At 40.8% G+C, this 18,361-nt stretch overlaps 1 protein-coding gene and 1 pseudogene across 1 annotated transcript in view; both read right to left on the bottom strand.

Annotated features, from left to right (window-relative positions):
* Window positions 1–2,296: 2,296 nt before the first annotated feature.
* The window catches only part of tim (timeless), a 394,051-nt gene continuing 377,986 nt past the window's right edge, over window positions 2,297–18,361 (bottom strand). The window contains exon 24 of the mRNA XM_080274845.1: window positions 2,297–2,818. Within this exon, the coding sequence (XP_080130971.1) occupies window positions 2,767–2,818 (52 nt within the window). The 3' untranslated portion in view covers window positions 2,297–2,766. The remainder of the gene's footprint in view (window positions 2,819–18,361) is intronic.
* On the bottom strand, window positions 5,278–5,395 carry LOC145403419 (5S ribosomal RNA; annotated as a pseudogene).

Genomic DNA, 18,361 nt, shown 5'->3' on the forward strand with positions numbered 1-18,361 from the left:
TCGAGGGATTACTGTATAGAGAACCCAGTAATTACCATACATATACAATACATATCGTACTTATGACATCACTGCTTGCCACTTAATCATAAACTCACAGCAGAAATCAGAGGTGGGATATTTATCAATTACTGTACAGTATCTTACTAATTTGCGATATCAATGAATCTCCATAGCAAGCTACCATATCTTGGACTGTTTTATGTTATTAGTTCAATTTACTATTCATTCTACTGTGGGATGTTGAGGGTTCATGAGGAGTTGCCTTAGTGGCTTAAAAAAAGAAAAAAAACAAAAAAAAAAACAAAAAAAACATTTACAGTGTAAACAGCATAAAAATGTAAGGCTCTCAAATATAGCATGTGTTGCAATATCCTTTAACATCAGCAATGCAGGAAAATGAAATTGTGTTTTTCTAGAAACATTTTACTGACCAAAAAAAAAAAGGACAGCAAGTCACAATACACTGACGACATCCCAGTTATAACATAACCACCTGTCGTTTCACATCCATCAACAATTAAACTGATCATAGTTTGAGCTCTATTCTGAAGTTAATTAGTAAGACTAGAGTAACAGCTCCACAGACCCTAACATCAAACAAAGAGAAATGGTGGAATGAGACCTACAATGCCATATGCATAACAAACATCTGGGGCACAAGTCAGTGTCTAACTCTGGAAAAACATATACTCCATCAAAGACTGCACACCAGCAGGTAACTGTAAATGCTTTTAAAACATCATCACCCTAAAAAGCATTCATGTACACCATATATTTGAACATTTATAAAAAATACATTTGTACTCAAAAGGTTCATTAACAAAATTCCAGAATCTGATGCTAGGGTCGAGGGAATGTTGTGATATACACATGAGACGGTATATACAATGTTAGGGGATAGGTAATAATTACAGTTACACCCTTCAGGGAAAACATAAAGAAATATATGAACATATTAACAAATACATCAAAATTACAACTTGCTCAATTCCATACATATAGTAGCACTGCTACAATATTACATATTGGTTATCATGGTTCCAATACATTAAGCTATAAAAATAATGTACTATGTTGTATTCTGTAATAAACTATTATATTCTCTGAAATATTATAAAATTTGCAAAAGATTGTCTTGTTCACATAGCATCTAACCAGTCCTGATATCCTGAGGTTGAAATGGACTGACTATCAACTGTGCACCCTGGGATAAAATGATAAACTAACATGTCTATTCAGGTCCAGTCTGGTTAAGGATTACAGGCATCCATTCTGAGATCGAAGTGTGAAGTGAGGGGGAGTGAGTTGGGTCGGGCACTATCCTGGACTTAGGTCAGTGTGGTACTCCATCCCCTGGTGCTGGCACATACCCCACCTGGTTGCCTTGCGAGTCATCGTCATCATCGGGGCGACTGCAACTGGAAGGCCTGCTGGAGATACCATCAAACCCACCACACAGAATCTACACATGGCTACACCATAACATATTTGTTCTAGCCTGAAGAACATCCCTAAAATTTTCAGCTCAACTGATGGACAAATGTAATCAGACTGGAGGGTCAGTTTAAATAGTATTCATGGAAACTCATCATTAACTCGTAACTATTACTTATCAAATTTCAAGTATCCGTGACTCAGTTTTCAAGTTTTGGGAGTGGCCAATTTCCAGTGGGTGAAAACAAACTAATTATATCAAAGTCTCTCCTGTGCTTTTCCTCTAAATTTGGGTGAGATTTATCACATGCTGAACTTACTTTTATAGTAATGGTCATCAACATAACAGCAACCAGTTTAAGAGATAGTGACTGCATTCAACAGTTCTGTAAACATGACATCTCAAAATACTGGAGGGTCTTTATCTTTAGTATGCAGATAGTAAACTGTAAGTGAGTCTTAAGGCAATGCATTAGTGTCTGCTGAGTATCACTGTTAATAAGTAGTTTACAGAATTGACGCCCTAAACCATTTAGGTGTTACAATAAACGAGATTAACTTCCACAATGGTGGAATAGTGTATGGCTTAGTCAAGTAAAGCTTTGACGATATGGACATACTTGACGGTCATACCAACAATTTCATTTTGATACATCTGTATATACAGTGTGTATATCTATCTATCCATATATATATATATATCAGTAGTCTACAACCATAATTATTACATGATAATAAAGCACATTTTGAGAATACTATATAATATTATTTTAGGTCTTTGGTTTGTAATTTAAAACAATTTTTCATGGCACTATAGGTTGCAGAAAGGAAAATTTTCTTACTTAGTGATAAGGTTAGCACTGATGTTTCATTACTGTCGCAAACAGGATATGTGGTCATGAGGCTTAGTGCTCTAATTTCTGATGCACAGGCCAAACTTTTCAGCAGTTTCTGGTAAGACTGAGATGAGTAATTGGCTAAAGAACCCTCTCTCTACGTAGGGCAGTTGAACAAAATTTTGAAGAACAGTGATATTCTTGGAACTGGAGATCCAGTACAGTACAGCAGTGTCAAGAATATGCTAACTGCTGTCATAGGAATGACATACAGCTCAGAAATATTTGCAATGGAGACTTCTGACCATATCTTATCTAGACATTAATGAGGTCTTGAATATTTTATCTGGACATTAGAAGTGTTCAGTTATATATGAGATGAAATCCATGGTGGAGAATCAGGATAATAAGTCTGGTATCTGGGTGTGTAAGCCAGTCTTGAGGGTTCCCCTCGGCCTGGTCAATTAACACTGCTGTTGGAGGCGGCAACACCTCACCTACAACTTGGTTGCTGAGGCTTTGATCCATAGTGAAGGGGTGGATCCCTGTGGAAGGGATAAATTTTTATATCAAGAGCACACATTAATCCTTCAATAATGTATTCCATTGCCAGTTGCCTCAAGTTCAGCTGGATAAGAGGCACTGTACAAGGGGGAGGAGGGTAGAGGTTGGGCAACAGAATACAGTAATTGTAAGTCTCATGCCTATCCCAAGGAGGTTGGGTTACAAAATTTCATTTTTGCTGTGTGACCATACACAATTTTATTTTTTTATTATTGATTTCTTTTCTCTTTAGAAAATGATGATGGTCAACCTGGATAGGTAACACTTAAACTGCTTCTGATACCCTATTTGAAGCATCTCACAATTCACAGAAAATGTTACAGCCTCAGTACAGGTACTTACTGTACTTTCAGAATAACCCAAGTTTCTCGCATTTATTGTGAAAACCATCTAATACGCATTTTTTTTTTTTTTTTGTACAGTACTTTTTTCCCCTGAGGTAGAACGAACAGTTCAAAGACTTGAATGGTGACTGAATGGCTATCTGCTCATTTCACAGGGCACTACTGCAGTTCTTTTTAAAACTAGCCATGCAGTGACCAGATACTATGTTTGGGTATAGCTGTGGGAGAATGTAGACTCACTAAATTTCCAAGGCAAATCATACAATGAATGGTTGTTGTCATATTAATCTGAATAATAATTATAGCAATGATAATAATAATCTATCTATCTATCTATAGTCCGACGCCCTAATCCCACAAAGGGTGGCCGCAGACAAAACGCCTCCAAGTAGCTCTGTCACCCACCATTAGACTACCCTCCCCCCAGCTCACTCCCCCCTCCCTCATATACCTCTCAACTCCATCCCTCCACCTCATCTTCGGTCTACCTCTCCCTCTCCCTCCCTCCACCTCACCTACATACACCCTCTTAGTCCGTCTTTCATTCTCCATTCTCTCCATATGTCCAAACCACCTCAGTGTGTTTCTCCTAATCTTCTCAACCACAACCGCATCCACCCACAACGTTCCTTCACTTCTTCATTCGTCAACCTGTCCCTCCATGTCACTCCACATGCTCCTCACAAGTAACTCATTTCCACTGCTCTCACTCTTGACTTGTTCCTCTTGCAAGGTCCACGCCTCGCTTCCATACAACAGGGTAGGGATCACAATACTATCATGCAGTGACTTCTTAACCTCCATACTCACCTCCCAATTTCTCATCACTGCTTTCAGTGAACCAACAACCTTCCTTCCCTGCTGTACCCTTTCACGCACTTCATCCCCCAAAGTTCCATCCTTACTCATCACACTACCCAAGTACTAGAATGCACTCACATTCTCCATATCCTCACCATCCAACCTCACTGTCCATTCTGTAATGTCATTCCTCTCAAAAACCATAAGTTTACTTTTGTTTACATTAACTTTCAGCTTCCTCCTACAAACTGTCCCAAATACATTCACCAAACCTTGCAACTCCCATTCATCTTCACTCAACAATACCCTATCATCAGCAAACAGCAACACCGGAACCTTCCAAATCTCACCCTCATTCATTAGAGCCACCCCCACATTCACTGCCCTACCTTGCACCTCCTTTACAACCCCATCCATGTATATATTAAACAGCCATGGAGACATCACACAACCCTGTTTCAGTCCCACATTTAGATCAAAGAACTCACTCTGCTCACCATCCACTCGCACCGTAGCCCTAGCTCCTTCGTACATAGTCTTCACAGTACTCAACAATTTCCCCTCCACTCCATATATTCTTAATTCCTTCCACATACCTTGCCTATCTATTCTGTCATAAGCTTTCTACAAGCCCATGAAGACAGCATACACTTTCCTTCCCTTCTCTAGATACTTCTCCACTAAACAGAACAAGTATCTGATCTACACACCCTTTTCCCTTCCTAAATCCCCCTTGTTCTTCTCCAACTAGCTCCTCTGTCATATGCCTAACCCTATCAATGAGTATTCTACCATATATTTTACCAGTCACACTAAGAAGGCAAATACCCCTATGGTTACCACATACTTCTCTTTCCCCTTTTCCTTTGCATAAAGGAACAATTATACCTGATTTCCAATCTTCTGGAACCCTTCCCTCTTCCCAAGCCAATCTACACAACTTCCATATCCACTCCACAACTATCTCACCCCCATACCTCAGCATTTCACCACACAATAATAATAATAATAATAATAATAATGATAATAATAATAATAATAATAATAATAATAATAATAATAATAATAACAATAATAAAAATAATAATGGTTGACATTTTCCATCTGAAATGCAACAACTCCTGTTAAGAATTTACTATGCTCAAAAGTTTCAATAATATCACCATCAGCATGTTTCATTCATTCATTCATTGCCAGACGCCATGTATCCCAAACGGGGTGGCCAACGGCTTAGAGTTAATTGTTTTACAGGGAGGGGCACTAATCCTCCACCAACCCCACTTGACACGTAGGGATGCCAACAGCATCTGGTGTTCCCAGGCGGTCACCCATCCAAGTACTAACCAGACCCAACGTTGCTTAACTTCGCTGATCGGACGGGAAGCGGTGTACTCAACGTGGTATGGCATGTACTTATACAATTTATCATGTCACATTTCGCAGCTGCCGTATGAAAATATTGTACATGGCTTAAATTTACGTTAAGTTAGTGATTCTATATAGGTGAATACATATCAATTTTCACTAGATATACAGCTGAAAAATGAGTGCTTCTGTATATGTGGATAAATATGGAATTACTTAATCATACTAACAACTGCATAATCTGTGGGGGAATCAAGATGCCCGCACCAAGTTTGCTCCTGATTGGTTAAGTAAAAAAGTAATGTGGCCATTGCTGGCCTCAAGGGCAACCAACTGAACCAAGAATAACAACAGGAACTACTGTATGTGAGTAGAGCAAATGCTGGACTGGTTTAGGGACTGACACCACAAAGTGTCACACAAAGCCACCACAATGAGTGAACATGGGCAGTTGACAAGGTTTATCAGTTTTTACATTTTGAATATGTAATTACACTGCATTTTTACACAGAGATAACAGCTGCCTGAGTTCTGGGATGGTTGCCTCGCAGTCATGTAAACAGCACATGACTATATAGTTATTTACTTAATAAGGGGGCAACTGACAAAACAATGGTGGGTCACTAATGTTCTGCATGTGGGAAGAGCACATTCATAAAGAGCACATATTACACTGGCCCCTCCAACCACACTGCTAATGTATCACTGAATTTTCCGCGGATATCGAATCGCGCATATGATATCACAGAAACCCATGCTATAAGGCTTAGTATGGTGAAATCCAAAAATTTTTCTCAGGTCATCCTTCTGACCTTGCAAATTTTTGACCCTCCCCAGATCATGCCTAATATTTACTGTAGTACACAGACAACCTCTAGGAACATCGCTGGGCATAAAAATGGGTTAATTAATGTGCACAAAGTGGTAGAAGCCTCTGTGGTACAGTGGTAGAGTGTGCATTTCGTACACGGGTGAACCAGGGTTCGCGCCCCGCCAGGGTAATAAACTTTGGGCCACATACTGCATTGGCAGACACAAGGGGTGCTGTAGTTGAACCAGTGTCGCTTACTATAAAGTATGCTTGCATCCAGTCGGCTTGCGTGGGCCGATTACACTTGGTTCACAGACTACACACACATCCAAAGCCACTCCAACACTACAATTACACTTACAAGCACTTCTCACCCTACATACAATCTCTAACCGACAGCCTAAGCCACTTGGTAGAGATACATTGGCTGTATCGTCCCGACTTCGGTCTGGATAGGCCGGTCCTGCAGTGGATACTCAAATGGCTGATGATGATGATGATGATGTCAAAGTGGTAAATATGTGGTGATCACTTACAATGACAGGGGATGGAGTGATGCTTGGGTGTCAGGGAGGGGTGTATCTAAGCCTGAGGGGCTAGAGGAGGGGGAATGACCAGTGCCTCTAACCTCTCAGAGTGATGAGGCTTGGCCTCAAACTCTTGAAAGTCACTCCCCCCCATCATTTTGGGGGGGTTAATTTCTGGAATTTTTCCACACAAACCAGATTATTTCCTGCATAACAGGAAACAGGGGAGGGTTTATCTTTCCCTTAAATGGTGAAAATCATATACGGAACCCACGTAATTGAACGGGTCACTGTACATTACTGATATACATAAATAACATGCATTTTAGTCTCTGCTGAACAGTATTGGCTCCTTCATCACAGAAAAAATTAAGTGGATTCACATTGTTTGGTGTTCTATAAAACATTTTCAGTATGTGCATTTTGATAGATACACTTAGCATGATTAATGATCCATAATACTGTACAAAGACTACTAATACTCTACAGAAAAAATTAAGTACAGTATGTAGTGCCTACAAAATGGCATGCAACACCATCCATTTTCCATTATTCAAAATACTCATACACTGTAAACCATTTACTTATCCATAATAATACTGCATCTCCAGTCTGACCCACTTACATGAGACCTGATAATTGGTCAGTACTGTCAATTAAGTTGACACCATTGCCATCACTCCTATCAAGAGCAAGATGTTTTCTACACAAGTACAGTAAGCATAAAATTCAGAGAGATGTCCAATACTGTCTTCAAAACGTATAGAGAATTAACCCCCTCGCACAAGATGACGCAATGTGAGTCATAAGCCTTGCAATCTGAAGAGTAACCGATGATGGAGCATGATGCACCTTCCCTATAAATGGTCATAGAAACTTTTCCAGTGGATGGATTTGCGTCAAATTTGGTTGAGTCAAAGCTGAGGGTAGCCACATCTAAGGGAAACATATGGCAACAGCCGGGAACTTATCAGAGGGGCAAGTGACCTATATTTAGCTCAGTATTCTCCTGACAGTCAGGCTCGAAGGGTGTGTGAGTGTGCGGCCAGGCATTTAAACATGCATTTCCTACTACCGCACCGTCCATACCTTAAGTGTGTATAGTGATAGTGTGTTATATATAGTGCAGTGTGCCTGTCAAGAAAGTGTATAAGTGTTTCTTATATATTTTCAGAGAAAGCCAGATTTGAAAATTCCAAACCGATTTTTACTGTTCCCCTCCTATTTTACACTAAACCTACAATGTTTCGCAAGGGCTTATCAGAGAAAGTTTACATGACAACTGACACCACTGTCATCACTCCTATGACAACTGACACCACTGTCATCACTCCTATGACAACTGACACCACTGCCGTCACTCCTATGACAACTGACACCACAGCCATCACTCCTATGACAACTGACACCATTCCCATCACTCCTATGACAACTGACACCACTGCCATCACTCCTATGACAACTGACACCACTGCTGTCACTCCTATGACAACTGACACCACTGCCATCACTCCTATGACAACTGACACCATTTCCATCACTCCTATGACAACTGACACCACTGCTGTCACTCCTATGACAACTGACACCACTGCCATCACTCCTATGACAACTGACACCACTGCTGTCACTCCTATGACAACTGACACCACTGCCATCACTCCTATGACAACTGACACCACAGCCATCACTCCTATGACAACTGACACCACTGCTGTCACTCCTATGACAACTGACACCACTGCCATCACTCCTATGACAACTGACACCACTGCCATCACTCCTATGACAACTGACACCACTGCTGTCACTCCTATGACAACTGACACCACTGTCGTCACTCTTATGACAACTGACACCACAGCCATCACTCCTATGACAAATGACACCACAGCCATCACTCCTATGACAACTGACACCACTGCCATCACTCTTCTGACAACTGACACCACTGCCATCACTCCACACACACACACACACACACACACACACACACACACACACACACACACACAAAAACACACACACACAGATGTTAATAGGAAACGTCGAGCCAAGAGACGAGCTTCATAGACAGGGAAGATACAACTTTGGCAAAGCAAATTTTACAGGATTGAGAAACTTTTTTGAAAATGCGGATTGGAGAAAATTCAGAGAAACAAGAGAGATACAGAGGAAGTGGGATATCTTTCTAGACCTCTATAATTTGGGAGTGGAAAAATTTGTACCAAGAGTAAGAGGGAAAGAAAACAGGAAAAAGGAGTGGTTTAATAGAAGGTGTATGATAGCCAAAAAAGAGAGAGATAAGGCGTGGAACAATTGGAGAAAGAGAGGTAACGACAGAACAAAGGAAGAATATAAAAGAACAAGAAACGAATACACAAGAATACGTAGGGAAGAAGAAAGGAATTTTGAAAAAGGTATAATTGACAAATGCAAGGAAGAACCCAAACTGTTTTATAGATTTGTTAATGGCAAACTGAAACAAAAGGAAGGAATCACCAAGCTGAAAGTAGATGGAGAGGTCTTTAAGGATGCGGCAATGCAAGTAGAAATAATGAACAAACGTTTCCAGTCAGTTTTCACTAAAGAAAAGGAGCTTGTGGAAGGGGAGGGAGTGATTAGAAATATTCCGGTGATGAAAGATATAAAAGTGGAGGTGCAAGAAGTGTATAAATTACTGGAAACTCAAGATGTAAGGAAAGCCCCAGGACCTGATGGAATTTCTAATTGGGTACTGAAGGAATGCAGAGAACAACTGGCGGATAAAATTCACAGCTTAATTGTATGCTCACTGGAAGAGGGGAAAGTGCCAAAAGAATGGAAGAGGGCAAATGTGGTACCAATTTACAAGGGAGGAAACAGGGAAGAACCCCTGAATTATAGACCAGTGTCTCTAACCAGCATGGTCGCAAAATTGTGTGAGAGAATCCTGAAAGACAGATGGATAAAATATCTGGAAGAGATGAATATTTTGGCTGAATGTCAGTTTGGATTCAGAAGTGGAAGGTCATGTGTTTCAAACTTGTTGAGCTTTTACTCAAGAGTGATTGATGTGGTACAGGAGAGAGATGGTTGGGTGGATTGTGTGTACTTAGACTTAGAGAAGGCCTTTGACAAGGTACCTCATAAGAGACTAATGTGGAAACTAGAATATATAGGAGGATTAAAGAGGAAACTTCTGGAATGGATGAGAGACTTTTTGAGAGACAGACAAATGAGGACAGTAATAAAGGAAAAGATGTCTGGATGGAGGGAAGTAACAAGTGGAGTCCCTCAAGGCTCAGTGTTGGCGCCAGTAATGTTCCTGATTTACGTAAATGATATGGTAGATGGAGTGAACAGTTATGCGAGTCTGTTTGCTGATGATGTAAAGATCTTGAGGAAGATAGAGGTTGAGGAGGATTGTAAAATACTGCAGGAGGATTTGGATAGGATACACAATTGGAGCCGGACGTGGGAAATGAAATTTAATGTAAAGAAATGTAAAATATTGGAAATGGGTAAAAGTACCAGGAGACCATCACTGAATTATTTTTTGGGTAATGAATTAATCACAAAAAGGAGAGAAGAGAAAGATTTGGGAGTGCTGGTCCAAGATAGTTTGTCACCAGAAAAGCACATTAACAAGATAGTTGGAGAGACTTATAAGCTCTTGACTAACATAAGAGTAGCATTTCATTATATGGATGAGGAAATGATGAAAAAAATTGATAGTGGCCATGATCCGCCCCAGGTTAGAATATGCAGCGGTAGTGTGGTCCCCACACAAAAAGAAAGATATAAACAAGATTGAGAGAATACAAAGAACAGCAACCAAGATGGTCCCCAGTCTGACAGACCTGTCATACAGAGAGAGGCTGGAAAAACTGGATTTGCCTTCGTTAGAGGAAAGGAGAAAGAGGGGAGACATGATTGCGGTGTTCAGGACCATGGTGGGAGTAGATAAAATTGACAAAGAAGATCTGTTTGTATGGGATAAGAGAGCAACAAGAGGACATGGAATGAAATTGAAACAGTCAAGCTGCTTGAAGGATATCAAGAAATATAGCTTTCCTTACAGAAGTATAGACTTATGGAATAGCCTGGACAAAGAGATCGTCCAGTCTAAAAACTTAAACGAGTTTAAAGTTAAATTCGACTTATTGAGAAACAGCGACGGAAACCCACGAGCATAGTACATTCCGTGTATATCACAATTAGGTATATTCTTAAATATTTGGAACGACTTAGACAAAGAGGTGGTGCATGAGAAAAACATTCATGTGTGTAAAGGTAGACTTGATAAATGTGGATATGGAGACAGGACAACACGAGCATTGCTCAATTCCTGTATACTACAAATAGGTAAATACAAATAGGTAAATACACACACACACACACACACACACACACACACTCGCACATCACAAATACACACATACACACACACACACACACACACACACACTCGCACATCACAAATACACACATACACACACACACACACACACACTGCTCGCTGGTGTAGTGGTAACGTTCCCACTTGCCAACTGGTGGACGGGAGTTCGCGCCTCACTCAGATTGCGAAAAGTTTCACTGACGAAGTGGGTGGTTACTGTCCCCCTTGAGCAAGGGGACGGGTGTGTGCGTGTGTGAAGGTCAAAGCCTTGCCCTTAGATCGGATTATATGAGCTCTCAGCTCCCTTCCGGGAGGGTAAAAGCTGACGATCACGACCATCAAGTGATCCTGACCGACCCGGTGAATTACACACACACACACACAGGCTGTGATCGTACCTGTCCTCTCTGCAACTCCATCTCCTCTCAAGAAACACTACAACACTGCTAGAGGACGTGAGTAACCAGCTTATTTGTCTAGTTTTTATACTATTGTATTATAAGGTATGTGTGTTTACTATATATTTCTCATGGGAAAAATGTGGTGCATTTCACTGCTATTCTCTCAGTCATTATACTCGTAAAGTATATGTCGCATCAAAATCTGAAGAAAGCTTGATCAAGCTGATGATAGCTTATGCATACTTTTGCAAAGCAAAGTAACCTATGTGTGAAAATAATTAGGGAAAAGTTACGAAAGACGAACATACTCAGCCTAGAGGCTGGAGTGAAGTTGCTGGCACCACGTGCAACCCATTGAAACGTTTCAAAATTCATTTTCTCCTATGAATTATATCATGGGCTTCCTTAACCTTTGGGCTACAAAACTGGAAAGAATGTACATATATGTCTGTTACAGTGCCACTAACAACATACAAAACAATAAACAAAGCAGACATTTTTGGCGATTTTCGTAGTTTTTTTCGATTTACTTAAAAACTATCGGACGTATCAACTTGAAACTTTCACAGATGAAAGATCGTGAAACTCTGCATATAGACATGTCCTTTGCAACTGCGCGTCACGGGAAAAAATTTTCACGGTGATGTTGGGAAGTTATGAGAAGCTAGTTTTCATGTAAATTAGGTTTATTCAGGATTCATTTCTGTACATTTATTCATCTGTTTTATGTTCTTTTTTTTCTTATCTGATAGTATAAACATCAACGAAGATGATGGGAAGTGACTTATAACAATATAAGCACTTTCCTAGGGTAAATTGGGCCAGAGAAATTTTTCCCTTGCCACGCAAGCAGAGCCAGCCTGAGAGAGGTTTTGGTTCTGTGCATGGAATCAAAACTTACTGAAAACTTACGGTGCACGAGAGGGTTAAATCTGCTGTTTTAACATGAACAATTTAACTGAAATCACGAGAGAGTCTCTAAGTGAAGAACAGCGATAGCATATTAGGCACATGATGGTATTGCAATAGCCCAGTGACTGAATATCATCTTGAATTACTGAAAGCATGTTTTATATAGGCTGTCAGCTTACTGAAAGTGCAATTGAAAAGAAGCAGTAGTATGAAATATCTCCAAAAAAATGAATGTATTTCCATTATGAGGCAAACACCCATGTGGTATGAACAGGGGATATACCAAATAATGACACAGACAAAATAAAGAACTCTGAATGAGTGAGAGAATATGATGAAACTGCATCATACAATACATTCCACAAAATTGGAAACATCAACAAATTCTTCCACTAACTTACCCTTTCAGCTTGGAAATGGGCCCACTCTTAGGAAGATAAATATCTATCTACCTATCTATCTATTGCCAGACACCTCAATCACGTTTGGGGTGGCCACAAATAAATCGTTTCCACGTCGCCCTATCCCCCGCCATTTCACTGCCCTGCTCCCAAATCACCCCCCCCTCTCTCATATACCTCTCCACCCCATCCCTCCATCTCATCCTCGGCCTCCCCCTCCCTCTTCCCCCCTCCACCTCACTCACATACACTCTCTTCGTCAGTCTTTCACGCTCCATCCTCTCGACATGGCCAAACCACCTCAGTGTGTTCCTCATAACGCTTCCTATCACATCCACATCCACACCACAACGCTCCTTTATATCCTCATTCGTCAGCCTGTCTCTCCATGTGACTCCACAGGCTCCTCTTAAAGGACTCATTTCCACTGCTCTCACTCTTGACTTGTATCCTTCCAACAACGTCCAAGCTTCACTTCCATACATTAGAGTTGGTATCACAATACTGTCATGTAGTAACTTTTTCACTTCCATGCTCACTTCCCTGTTTCTTATCACTGCTTTCAAAGAACCAGCAACCTTTCTTCCCTGCTGTACCCTTTCAAGCACTTCACCCTCCAAACCTCCATCCTTACTCATCACACTACCCAAGTACTTAAATGTACTCACATTTTCCAATTCCTCACCATCCAACTTCGCTGTACATTCACTGACTTCACCTCTCTCAAAGACCATCACTTTACTCTTCCCTACATTCACCTTTAGATTCCGTTTCTTACACACTCTCCCAAACTCGTCCACCAAGCCTTGCAGCTCCCCTTCGTCTTCACTCAACAACACAGTATCATCTGCAAACAACAGTACAGGGAGTTTCCAAACACCATCCTCTCTCACCAGGGCCACTTCAACATCCACTACCCTACCTTGTACCTCTCTTATTACCCCATCCATTTACAGATTGAACAACCATGGAGACATGACACATCACTGTTTGAACCCAACCTTCAAAGAGAAAAATTCACTTAGTTCACCATCTACACGCACTGCAGCCTTAGTATCATCATACATACTCTTCACAGCATTCAACAACTTCCCATCTACTCCATATATTCTTAACACTGTCCACAATCCTTGTCTATCCACCCTGTCATATGCTTTCTCCAAATCCATGAAAGCCGCATACAACTTCTTTCCCTTCTCTAGAAACTTTTCCACTAAAGATCTAAGAATGAATATCTGATCTACACAATCTCTTCCCTTCCTAAATCCTCCCTGTTCTTCTCCAACTAATTTCTCTGTTCTTTCTCTAACTCTGTCAATAAGTATCCTACCATACACTTTTCCTATTATACTAAGAAAACAAATGCCCCAATGATTACCACACACTTCTTTTTCCACTTTTCCCTTGTACAAGGGAATAATTATACCTGACTTCCAATCCTCCGGGACTCTACCTTCCTCCCAGGCCAATCTGCACATCTTCCACATCCATTCTACTACTATCTCTCCCCCATACTTCAGCATTTCACCACACATTCCATCAATTCCTGGGCCTTTCCCCAATCTAACTTTCTTCATTGCTTCCACAACTTCTATCCTACTGATTTCTTCCTGTCTTCTCACCTCCCTCCTTCTCCCAGCCATTCCCCAGCCACATATACTCGCATTACTTCCATCCTGTATGTTCAACAATTCCTTAAAGTGTTCTCTCCATCTGCTCACTTTTTCTCCCTTCTCCACTAGTAATCTATCATTTTTATCTTTCACTCCCCTGCTAACCTCACTTCCTGTCTTCCTCTCTTCACCTCTTTCCAGAACATTTTCTTATAGTTCCTCCACTTTACACTCAAATTCCTTCCAAATTCCTCATCCACTCTCTTCTTACTAATCTTTTCACCTCTCTCTTTCTTTCTACATATAACTCTCTCTTCCGCCTCTCAACTTCTTCCACGCCCCTATTTCTCATCCATTCATTGTATGCTTTCTTCTTTTGTGCCACAGCCTGTCTCACCTCTTCAGTCCACCACGCTGTTCCTTGCACACCCCTCCGTCTTCTCTTCCTCCCATACATCACATAACATGCTGCACATATTTCTTCTGTAAAAATCCTGCACACACCTTCCACATCCCCCATCTGCTCCAATTCATATTTGCCCAATCGTTCCTCCACTTCTCTCATATATTCTACCTTTTTCTCATCCTCTTGTAACCTTTCCACTCTCCTTGCAACTACTCCTTCCTCTCGTCTTTCCCTTCTTCTATTTCTCCATCTTACTTGGATCCTAATTCTGGCCACCACCAAGTAGTGGTCAGAAAGTCCATTCCCCCAACCTCTATAAGCTCTTGCATCCATTACACATCTTTACATACTTTCATCCACACACACATAATCAATCATTGCCTTCCTTTCATTCAGTTCACCACCCACCCTTCTCATCACTCGCCATGTATACCTGTGGATCATTTTATGCCTGAAGAGGGTATTGGCTATCACAAACCCCCTCCCAGCACAAATGTCCACTAACGCACTGCCATTCTTATCTATCTCAGCAGGCACACCCCACTCACCAACTATTTCATCCACCTTCACATTCCCTACTTTACCATTCATATCACCGATCAAAAACACTCTCATTCCTTCCAAACTTTTCCATGCACAATTCCACATTTGTCCAGAACTCTTCTCTCACTCTGCTAGCACGATCTTGCATTGGTGCATACACACACACAATCGCCCACATTTGTATTCCAACTTTCAACCTTACCCACACAATCCTTGACCCAAGTGATCCATACTGTCTTATGCTCTTCTTCCATCTTTTACTCACAACTATACATACTCCTTCCTTTGCCCTCTCATTCTCACCTACTCCTGCACATATACCCCATCCATACTCCCATTCTCTCACACTTTCTCCTCTCCATTTTGTTTCAGTTATTCCACATACATCCACTTTCGCACCCTCAAGCAACTGGACAATCTCTCTCTCTTTCACCTCATCATTCGCTTTTCTTACATTCCATGTTGCCATTACCAAGTCCTTTGTCCGGTCCTGGGTTGTCATCGTTTGGTCAGTCCTTGTCCGAGGCTTCTTGTTTGTCTTTTTAGTTAGTTGTTTTCCGGGGAGGGGCACTAACCTTTTCATAAATGCCAGGGTGTGAAACTCCTACTCAGGCAATCAATTATGCTTCAAACTGGAAGTTAATGCACTCTCGAAGCTGCTAGTGTCAGCGTCAGTCCATATTTACAATAATAAAATGATCACTATGAAAGCTTGGTAGTTACAACTGCCCCAAAATACATACTGTAAAATGCTGAGATTAACAATATATTTACTGCCACAATATACTGGTAGGTAAAATACTTTAATGAATGAACATGTGGTTGCTACAACTGCCCAAGAATAAAAATTGTATAGTACTGTAAAATGCTGAGACTAATAATTATTACCACTGTGTAGGTTAAATACAATTGCAAAATGCTTTGCAAAGTCCATATCTAAAACAGAATGACAGTAAACAAAGAGAAAATTAAAAAGACAAACTTGAAGACTGATGAATTTCACCAGCTTAGGCCTACACTCAATCCCTGAGAAACATGCAGTTGAGTAACATGTTTTTGTTCTAACATGCTCAGCATAATGCAACAGGTCATAGTTAACACAGGGAAAAACTCAAGCTAACGCAGGAAGTCAGTGGCCTGGGGACAAAGTTTGAAAGTGGCACGTAGTGACATCACCCACCAGACTCGCCATGATTGGCCAGATTACATCCAGGTACCTGTCCTGGGCACACTCAAGGCCATATGCTTAGATGAAAGTTTATGGGTTTCACGATATTAGGGGACAAAATGGAACAAAAATGTCTGCTAATAAAAGAAAAAAAATTACTTTTACCTTTTTCTTCTCATAAATTAGCATTCGGTTCCACATTCAACGTTTGATTTTGCGCTTCCCAACACATTTTGGACCGACTAAACATACGGCTAACAGTTCTTTCTCGTGTCTCACCATGTTCTACCCCAAACTTATACGAATTTTGCAATTTTAGGGGATGTGTTCTTGTAAGTTAGTATTCATTGTACATTCTTCGTTAGATTTTGCGCTTCCCAAAACATTTCAGACTGACTGCACATATGGCTATCAGTCCTTTCTTCCATTTACCCACACTGTGCAGCAAGAGTTTTTTTTTGTGTGTGTGTGTTTGAGTGTTGAGCAAGGACACAGATTCTTAGTCATGCTGCATGATCAACCCCAGCCACCCAGAGAGCAGTGCATCTTCATGTATGGCCAGAAGTATGAGATAGTAATGGAGTTAGAGCAGGGAAAGAGGCAGGCACAAATGGCAAAAAAGCATGGCATGAATGAAAGCACCATCAGAACGACCTGGAAGGACCGGGAGAAGATAAAGAGAAGTGTGCATGGGAGCCCCAGTGATGCGAAACTGGTAGCAGTGAAAGTTTGAAATGTTGTCCTGAAGCTGACTGAGATGTTCATAGGGTGTTATGTGGAGCACCAGAGAAAGAACAACATACAGGAAAGTCCCAGTTAACAAGCAATCGCTTTACGAGAATTCGCTAATACGAGGTCTTGAAATTTGCACCACTGTCTGTTTAACGAGAGGGTAAAACCCCCCAAAATCCCAACTTACAAGAATCGAGATGAGGGTAATTGTATTTCATTTGTATTAACCCTTTATTCCTGCTTAAAATTGTCTGTCACAGGTGTTGGAAGTTGGTGGAGGTTACTTGGCTGGTTGTTTATCCCATCCCTATTTTACCTATAATTTATGTTATTCTGCTTATATTAGTGCTGTTTTTATATTTCAGGTGTATTACCCTCTTGTATTAACTCCTTATTCCAGCTTAAAATGATCAGAAAGTCAGTTTTGGTGGTTTGGGGGGAGGTTGCTAGGAGGCCTTGCTCCCTAACCCTATTTTTCCCATAAGTTCTTCACTTTGTTTAATGAGAATTTGGCTAATGAGCAGAATCCTTGCTCCCAATTAGCTCGTAAGATCGGGACCGCCTGTACCTACTGAGGGTTGCACGATATGAGAGAAAGTGAAACTTTATGACAACAAGAACATTGAGGGCAGGGGGTGGCAGGAGAGTGCTGGGGAGCTACACATCAACAAGACACAGGTATCCAGCCTAACTTTTGTTTTTGTTAATGCTATTTTAATACCACTCAAGTTCTTAATTATAACAGTTATATCTCTTTCAGTGTTTTACCTGATGGTGGGTATAAGAAGGGGGTAATTTATGTGGACACAGGTGGTAAGAAGGAGGAAATGAGAGATTTGGTAAGTTTCCAGACAACATTGTACCATTATACATGCAAAGGTATTGTCTGAGCAGCATGGTCCTTGTCTGCTCCCTGCTGTCCACATTACTCGATGGCTGAGTGTATATAGTTTATCTTCACTTAGTGTCTTGGGTGTGTAACTGCTGTGTATGATACTTCATGTGAAACACCTTCAAGTGAGACATACTTCTGGTTCAAGACTGAGGAGCTGGTAAAAATTATTTCAAATCAGCTTAATAATGAACTTCAAGCACCTTTACATAAAGATAAGTTGTTAT

Source organism: Coenobita brevimanus, chromosome 60, assembly GCF_032717465.1.
Source record: "Coenobita brevimanus isolate Jiangsu-jjx chromosome 60, ASM3271746v2, whole genome shotgun sequence".
Classification (NCBI taxonomy): Eukaryota; Metazoa; Arthropoda; class Malacostraca; order Decapoda; family Coenobitidae; genus Coenobita; species Coenobita brevimanus.